The 9,241-nt window shown below is 41.0% G+C and overlaps 1 protein-coding gene across 1 annotated transcript in view; it reads right to left on the bottom strand.

Moving 5' to 3' along the window:
* Window positions 1-260: 260 nt before the first annotated feature.
* JAKMIP1 (janus kinase and microtubule interacting protein 1) overlaps window positions 261-9,241 on the bottom strand; it is a gene marked incomplete at its 5' end in the record, with an annotated part of 73,456 nt that continues 64,475 nt past the window's right edge. The window contains 2 exons of the mRNA XM_084204352.1: window positions 261-491; window positions 3,187-3,252. Of these exons, the coding sequence (XP_084060478.1) occupies window positions 441-491; window positions 3,187-3,252 (117 nt within the window). The 3' untranslated portion in view covers window positions 261-440. The remainder of the gene's footprint in view (window positions 492-3,186; window positions 3,253-9,241) is intronic.

Here is a 9,241-nt window from a genome sequence, read left to right as displayed (position 1 = left end):
AAATAAACTCCTTATTTTGCATGGGTGGTTAAGCTCACAGGGCTTCTTAGAAAGCAAAACTTGGGCCAAACTTTGCCTCCTCTCCATCCAGCATGACAGAAGGCAGGAACCTACAGCAATAACTGACCTTTGAGACAAAATGTACCTGCTCTGCAAGAATGGAAAGCACTCACTGCAGCTATGGCAGTCAGTATCTTTGAATAAAAAATCATTTCTCATTGAAAACCCAATCACTTTCTGCAGAAATCTAGGAAGGAAAGTATCCAAGTTGGACTTTATAGATGGCTCTTCCTCCCTGTGCAGGTAAAACCAGTATGCCCTTCCTCATGGTTTCTGGGTCTTACAGACAATCCCCAAAACATGGTGAAATCTAGTAGTCAAAAACTGAGTGCAAAGAAATATAAAGAATACCAACCACACGTCTCGGCTCAGTTGTGTCATCAAGGCCACAGAATAAATGCTAGTGAAAAAAACAAAAAAAGGAACAAAAACTATAACATAAGATCAAAAGAAAATGAGGAAAAAAGAAAAGAAAGAAGATGTAAGATATGTAATATGAAATCCAGTGACATTACAGCAGTTAGTCTTACATCATTAATTGAGTTGATCTGAAAGAAAGACACAGTATAACAATCTTACTCTAAAAAACAGTAAAAAAAAATCAGCATTTGAGGGCAGTATTACAATGGCAAAATCTGTGGATTTTTTAACTTCATATAAATTAGGCCGGGTGTTGTGATTTACTTAAAGAAGTACTTATAATTTCACACACTAAAGCTTTCCTGAATCAAGGCTTACCAAGCCAAGGGCACGACCTAAATGCAACTGAAAAAGCAGAGAATCAGCTTTGAGATCACAGCATGTTTAAACAGCGTTTGTTCCTAATATATCTATCAACCCACAGATTAAAACAGATTTTATATCATTCTTCTGTACAGTCTCTAGAAACAGGACAGTTTGCTGAAGAACCTATAGGGTAGAAATGTTGTGATATTTATGTTCTGTTTTGACAGAATTTTACACAATACTTAAAAAATGAATCCACTCCTAGAGGAAAATGAAAAGTCATACTCAGACACACCAAGTGGTGCATTGCCCTTAGCTACCACCAGCCATAAATGCCATAAATGCTGCTGTTCCTTCAAAAGCATAGGACTTCTCTCCACAAGAAATTCTTGTGCTCAGCATCAGTAGCACGAAGGTGTCAGTCTGCACCCTTTAACACATTAAACCTTTAGAAGAACAATGAGGTAAAATTATATCATTCATTGCTTCCCTGACAACACAATCTTCCTTTGGGCCATCAAAATGGGATTTAATCCCAGGGAAAAAATAATTCAAGTGTAATAGGGATAGAAGGAAGCCCTCCACCCATCCGAAAGCTGAAGGTCAATAGAAAGAGATGAAGCTTTTTTGAGGTCTCTTGCTAGTGTAACATTAAAGCAAAGAGGATGTTAATCATTTTAACTCATTACCAGCTTTCTGCTAAGCTTGTGATTAAGCTCTTTCTTTTCCAGTGCTTTTCCACATCCATCCGGCTGATGAAGCAGCAGAGATAATGCTATTTTCCATTTCCAAAATTATCAGTCTGGCTAATCCTGTACCTGCTCTGTAAATGACAATGGCAATGGCAATGCCTTAAAGGCCTACACTTTGTCATGAACAACATCTAGAGATGTTTATTTTTCAGAACAGGTGGATAAACAGTAATATTTGAAATAATTAATATGTACAAGTATTGTCTATCCCTCAACATTTCTCTGCTTTGAGGAGTTAAGTACAGCACCTTAGACATCACTGGCTGCTAGGCAGGAACAGCTTCAGGTATAGACTTGGTCTGGGGCAGAAGAGGGCAAAGGCAGCAGAAGAGCCCCTCTAAGGGTGAAGAGAGCCCTTTTAAGGGTGAACAGTGCCTGTGTTTCTCTGCCAGTGCCAGCATGGAGCACTGCCCTCCCAAGGGATGCAGACAGAGCAGCCCCAGCCACGTCATTGGGAGGGTGACATAAAGCAGTAATTAGCAACAGCAGCAGACAGCCCAGCTCCTGCAGGCTCTTCTCCTGCTCCTCCACGGACCCAGACAGGTATCATGGTCTGAAAAGTGCAGGACAAGGTACAGCAGAGGGGAGACAACTACTGTGGGGGCAGAAGGGGCTGAGGAAGATGCTGAGGGAACTGGAGTAATTGCTGCACGTGCATCTGGGAGGACTGCCACATCCTGAAAGCAGATGAAGGGATGCTGAGATCAGAGAAGGGTGAGGAAGAAACTTTTCCATACCCAGTGAGTTGCTCCCTGAATCCTCCCTCTGTTCTGCCAACCCCACTGACCCCTTTCAACTCCCTCCAGAGTCCTGCAAAAGCCTTCCTTTTGCCCTTTTACCCATTCTCATCCCAAGAGAAAACAACGACTGAGAACTCCACTAAGGTCTCCATTCAGCCCAGCAGAAGGTTTATGTAGGATTACATGCCCATAAATGCTGAAGAAAATGAACCTGGGATGCGACTCTTGTTGGTTCAGCAAGGTAATGTAACTAAAACACTCTGCTGGGGCTGGAGAAACACCCATTGTCAGTCCATGCTCTGCAGAGCAGCCTAAACTCCACAAACCTGGTAAAAACCTGAGCCCACACTCCACAAACCTTCTGCCATCCCAAGTTTGGGAACCACAGTGACACAAATTAACTTGCTGTCTGAAGCCTTGATCAGAGCTTCTTCTTTAAAAAAAAATCAGATCCATTATATTAACTTTTTTCTATATTAAAACAAGAAATATTCCTTAATTGTAGTTTGGCAGGAATTTCCATAATTTTGTTTTATTTTTCAGTACTTGAAAGTTTTGCAAAGCAATACTATCCAAAGAATAGGGCTGAGCTAACCAATTTTTTCAGCGACAAATCTTTGTTCCTTTTTGATCTAAACCACAGCAAATCCTCCTTCTACTGGTCTAAAGTCTCCCCAGACTCTTTGAATCCTTCCTGTAATTGACAGAAATCCTGGATAGGAAATAATTTTGAGCAGATTAGGGACAGAGCTGCATTTCATACCACAATGACTCAAACTCAAATTTGATCTTGCCTTAAAATAGATTTTATGATATTAGGTTAAGTACTATTAACATCAGTGCCACAGAGAAAAACAATTTACTATGGGAAAAAAATCTCCGTTGGTACTGCCCAGACAGAATTTTACCTTTTCCTCAATTTCTTTGAGTTGCCTCTTTTGAAGTTCTATTTTATCTTCTAGATCTCGAATTCGCTGGAAAAGAAAAAGCAAAACAGTCATTATTATACCTAATTTGAAAAGCATATGAATAAAAAAAATAAGAAATGGGTTAAAAATAAAGAGAACAAATGGCCATTATTAATGGAACACTTCCTTTACAGTTATATTAGGCATTTCCATGGCAGAATTTTCCACATTTCCACGAAACCATGGCAATTCAAACAAGCTGCATGTTCAGAATATCATATTTATACCAGGAAGTCTACTCATCACCACTCATTAATCATAATTTTAACATATACACACAGAAAATTCCATTTTGCATCAAAATTCTTTTTTTATGCAACTGCCAGTTTTTCTGCTTACCTAGACAGTCAGCAGATGACACTATCACATTTCCTTTTAACCCTTAATTTTCTTTTCCTATGAAAAATACCGTGCTTCTAGCATAGTCAGGCTATACCACAGAAAAGAAAGAATGCACAGATTTTCAGTTTATCACAAAGATTCCATCCAGAGACTCAGCTCTGTCCTATTACCAGTCACCTCCCACCAGAGCCAGATGGAATGTTTCCTTCACTGCAGCTCCCCATATTTTTAAGGATTTTTCTTGTTCAGTTTCACAAAGATTCTTCAAAAACATGACTGCTGCTGGGTCCACATATCTTCTTCTTTTCTGTATCACATATCTCTTTTTTTCCTTTCTGCAAGTCACACTTCTTTTTTCTTATTTTTTATCTTGCTTTTGATGTTGGGGGTCTTATACAATTCAAATGCATTTTATTACACTTTCAGTATATTGTACTTGTTACAGATAAAGTAGGTTATAACTAATTTTTTCTATAGGCAGAAACATAAAATCTTCTACTAACAGTCACTGGTGATCAAGAAAAAACTTCATACAATGAGTTTTTTTGGGGGTTTACTACCCAATCTCAGCCTGGTCTACACCAGCTGTTAACAGCTCCTGCACTTGGAAAGACAAATTATCATCTCCTCTAACGTGGGTGGCATAGGTGAGTACAATTAATGCAGCTGCTGCTGCCTCACTCACAAATTATTTTATGACTCTCAAATTGATGTGAACAACAGTACCTCTTTCAAAACAACATCCAGTCATCACTGACAAACCTGTGTGTATCAGCTGCTGCTGGTAGTTGTTTACCTGCATTCAGCTCTAAGACCTCAAACAGGGTAAATGCTCCACACTCATCATAGCCCAGGACAGCTGCAGCAAGGCAGCAGCTGAGCCAGTGACCAGACTGCTTTGGAGAAACACAAAGTTTGGCCTGAAAAATCACAAATCTAACCTGGAATTATTCCAGATACGAGGTACACACAACCCTGCAGTTCACTTTCCCTAGGGCATGCTCCTCCACACAAATATTGAAGACAAGCCATGGGCAAAAAAGTGCTCCTGTTTCAAAATGGTAAATTTCACTTAAAGCCTGTTTTGAATATTGCACATTCAGTGTAAGTCAATCAAAATCTACACTATATCATACTGCAGTGCTCAAAGATTTCCCCAGATAATGCACAAACCAGCAGAAACCAGGTTACCCTCAGGTGACATAAGTGAATGCACCTTTGCTGACAACCACAAATGCCCCAAGCACAGCTTTATTAATTTCACTTTTCCTCTATTCCATTTAAATTGATTTATAGCTCATCTACACCCTGTTCAAGGCAAGCCTCTCTCCCAAGTGATCATCTTCATATACTGCATGTAGCAGGAATGTTACAATCACTGTGAAAAACCATGGCAGAAGCAGGCAGTCGGAATCACCCCCAAGATCTCGAATCCATCAGGTTAGACTCCTGTTTCTCTCCTACTCTTTACAGTTATGCTGATTCCTGCTTCTAACCACATCCCAGACCTGACTGACAGACTTCAGTTCTCTGGGGGTTGTGTGATTTTACCTCAGAGCATCTGGCTCTGATGCTCCGAGCTAAAATTTGACCATAGCAGGATAAGTGGAAAGAAGCAATTTCTTAAAAAATATCATTTTCAAGATTTATCATGTAAAGTTATTTTTCAATAACTCCTGAGATTTTGCCTTAAAAAAAAAAAAAAAAAGAGAGAAAAGAAAAAAGCCACTGAACATCTGGTGGCTTTGTCACCTCAGGGTTTAGAGCAAGTGTACCTCTCTAAAAGAACAAGTTAATTAGGATAAGATGGCATTTTTAGGATTTGGGAATTCTGTTAATCAAGTAAAAATCGAGATGTTATTACTCCCTCATGAATTTTTCATCTTTTCAAGAGTATAGCTATCCAGCTATTTTCTCCAACTATTCAGAACAGTTCTAAAAAAAGGGCTGAGGCTTCCATTTTCTAATTCCTTCCCATAATAACTGCTGAATTTTTGCTAAATTTTGGGAGATGAAAGATAGAGAATAGTTTTAAGGTGCAGAACCATATACTCTCTTAAAAACCACTTAAAATACAAAGACAACCTACCAGCTGAAAGGAATACACAAAAGATTGAATTTCTTAGCACTGAAACTCTACAAAAAACTCTAAAAACAACTAGATTGGTAACAGTAAGGCAGATTGTGTTGGTTTTGGCTAGAGTAATTTTCTTCACAGTGGCAGGTGTGGGGCTGTGTTGTGGATTTGTGCTGAACACAGGGTTGATAACACAGAGATGTTTTTGTTATTGCTGAGCAGAGCTCACACAGAGCCAAGGTCTTCTCTGCTCGTCACCCTCTACTCTGGCAGGGAAGTTGGAGGTGAATGGGAGGCTGGGAGGAGACACAGCCAGGACAGGTGACCCAAAGTGACAAATGGGATAATGCAGACCATGTGACATCATGCTCAGTATATAAACTGGGAGGGAGAAGGTGGGAAGAGGGGAACATTTGGAATGGTGTTGTTTGTTGGCTCCAGTCCCTCTTACATGTGATGGTCCTTGTGCCTCTGGAGATGGCTGAACACCTGCCTGCCCATGGGAAGTGGTGATTTAATGTCTTCTTTTATTTGGCTTCTCTGTGCAGCTTTTGCTTTCCCTATCAAACTGTCTTTATCTCAACCCATGAGTTTTCTAGTTTACTCTTCCAATTCTTTCCTGATCCTCCTGGGGAAGGAGGGAGTGGGTGAGTGGCTGTGTCAAGCTTGGCTGCCAGAGGGGGGGAAGCCTCAGGAGCTCTGTTTGGTGCCCAGTGCTGTGTTTGGTGCCCAGTGTGGGACTGAAGGGTTTGGGATAACAACAGGTTCAATTGGGATGCACTAGATTGAATTTACAGCTCTTAGTGCTGTTCAGCCAGGGATCAGCAGCTCCTGTTCCTGCCCTGGGGCTTGATTACCTGATTGTATATTGGACTCTACTGCTCAGTAGTGGCCACTTCTTGCTTTTCCTGCCTGCTGCAGTGCTGTGCTGCTTATCACCTCACTGGGTTTGCCTGGGAACGTTCTGATAATAGGCATGGTGCAGGCTTGGGCTGGCAGGTGGCCAGGGCACTGCTGCTGCCCTGCACAGGGCAGGTACAGCCAGCAGGGCAGACACTGATGGGTGTGAATGTGTGCTCAGGGCTGCTCCAGGCGTGGTGCTGAAGGCAGGTGACTCTTCAAACAGCTTGTGTACCTCTCATATCAGTGCAAATCACAGTGACAGAATACTTTTGCCACCAATGAGTAAAATTTTGTAATGAAGTTCTTTGCTGCAGAAATGAAAGAGTCCAAATCTAGACAGGCCAAAATCTATTTTAAAACACAACCTTGGGCTGGAATAGTTCATCAGGTATCAAAGCTTGGGGTTGTTTGCTCCTAGCTGTTTACTTGCTTTCCCCTGGAGAATTATCCAGGAGGATGAAGTGGGTGTAGCTATTCCCATGAATATCCTCTGATTGCTCAGGGACAGACCTGGCAGATGGCCAGCATAGTTCAGCTATTTATATATACTGAAAAATATTATTTAATCACTTATTTCCCTTTAACTGTAAAGAAAGCCTTAGTGTTTAACACATAAAAAGAATAATTTTCTCTTATTGTACCTATCTGCATTTACTGCATTATCTTGATGACAAAGATGACAATTTCCAAAATACAACTTTAAAAAATACATGTAAGATAAATAATCATAGCTGTAACAAAAAAAAACATCTTCTAGAAGTAGCAAGACATGTTCATCAGTCAAAGGCCATATTTAATTACTGAGAAGGCAATTACACAAAAGTTAGAGATACCAATTAAGACCAAGGCAGGACTGTTTGAGATTTAGTATAAGCCTTTGTATCTTTGCCTGTTCCTTTAATTTGCAAGAATTGCCAATCAAGAAGCTGTGGGCTCAATCTCAGATTCCAACACTTGAATAAATGCTTTCAGTATATTCTGATTTGTTTATGTTTGCAAAAGTGTGACTGTGACAACAAATCATGCAGAACTATTTCATTGTTATAATGAAATTCTACATACTTTTATGTTTCAGGATATAAATTGATGATCATTAGGTTGAGCTTTTCCTGCTATGTGATATAGAGTGGTAACAATTGTGCTATAAAAGATGCATTCAGTGCTACCCATGACATGGCTTGCAGGAACCTTGCAAATCCAGTGTATTTTCATCAGCACAAAAATAGTGTGAGGAACAACAAAATTGACTCTATTTTGCTCTCAGAACTTTGATAAGTCTCAGCTGAAAGGAAAGCCACAGGCTGTTCTTCTCTTTATTTCCTTTTTTAAAAAGAGAGGGATAGGAAATATAGATAGGCAGCCTGAGTCCAGCAGAGTGTTTGTGTTTCCTTTGGAGTCCCCAGCTTGGTCACAGTCAGGGTGAGGATCAGGGACAATGCAGAGCAGTGCTTTGCTGGGTTCTAGCAAGTCCTGTGTTCCTGCAGTTAATCCTGCCCTCAGTGACAGGAGTGCACCTTTTTGGGACTGACAGGATTCATGAGAACAACCCTGTGTAGTCAAATCGTGGGGCCATACAATGGAGTTACTGTAGGCAAACAAAGAGCCATAGGCAGGCAAAAACAGGGCAATGGGAGTGCAGCCATGGAAGAGGAGAGAGTAAACACAAGGGACAGACTCCTAACGCTGGGCACCTTGCCTGCGTGCCAAACCAAAGTGACAAAATAATGAATACTTGTTTCTCATTGGTTTTATTACAATAGCAAATAAAATCTCATCACAAAAGTTCTGGACAATAGATGGTGCCTTTGCAAATGCTCCCTGCACGGAGCTTCCCTGAGTTTTGAAAGAGGGTTTGACCAGCCCCCATTTCCGCATGGCAGGCACCTGCTTGATAAATAAATCATTCTTGCACTAGCAATGAGTTTGCTGCCTCTTCTGAGTGCGTGCTCCCAGGCAGCCTCGGTGCAGCCAGGGCTGAGCACTCCCTGTGCAGAGCTATCAGCAGATGGCTCTGCTGGCCAGGCTATGCTCAGAAACAGCTGCAGCCCTGCCAGGAGTGGAGCTCAGCTCACAGATCCACTCCACGGCCAGACAGCCACAGAAAAAAAGATGCTCAAGGTGTCTTGCTTATTACTTAGTTGTGATTTGAACAGGCTTTTAAGTTCCATTGTGATACTTTTCTTCCTAGTAGTTACACATGCAGCACATGTACTGAGGTAGGAGGCACAGATGTAACAGCCTAAAATGCTGACAATTGGGAAAGGGAGAGCACACCCAGAAGGGTCAGGCAGCTAAAGAACACATTTCCTTTGGAAGTCTGCAATGCCAAGACAGGCAAGGACTGTCCCTAATGCAGCACTGCACATGACATTGTTACTAACAGAGTCACAGAAGGGACATTTACCATCAGTCACCGACAGTTATATAAATTATATGTTCACTGACTGCAGGCCTCTCCAGTTTAATTCTTGAAGAGATCCCAAACACAAAGGGCTTTCCAACTGCCCCAAAAGCAAGAAATTTCACTTTTTTTTAGCAGAAAAATTAATGTGCAGAAGATTCATCATAAATGCTCATAACCCTCAATTTTGTTTCACCTCATGATGGAAACTTCATTTTTCTGGGAAACAGGATCCACCTCTTGAAGTCCAGTGACTCACTTAAGCAATTCTC

Source organism: Fringilla coelebs (assembly GCF_963513975.1).
Source record: "Fringilla coelebs genome assembly, chromosome: 4".
In the NCBI taxonomy this organism is placed as follows: domain Eukaryota; kingdom Metazoa; phylum Chordata; class Aves; order Passeriformes; family Fringillidae; genus Fringilla; species Fringilla coelebs.
The sequence above is the reverse complement of the archived record's forward strand: the minus strand, read 5'-3'. Positions and strand labels throughout refer to the sequence as shown.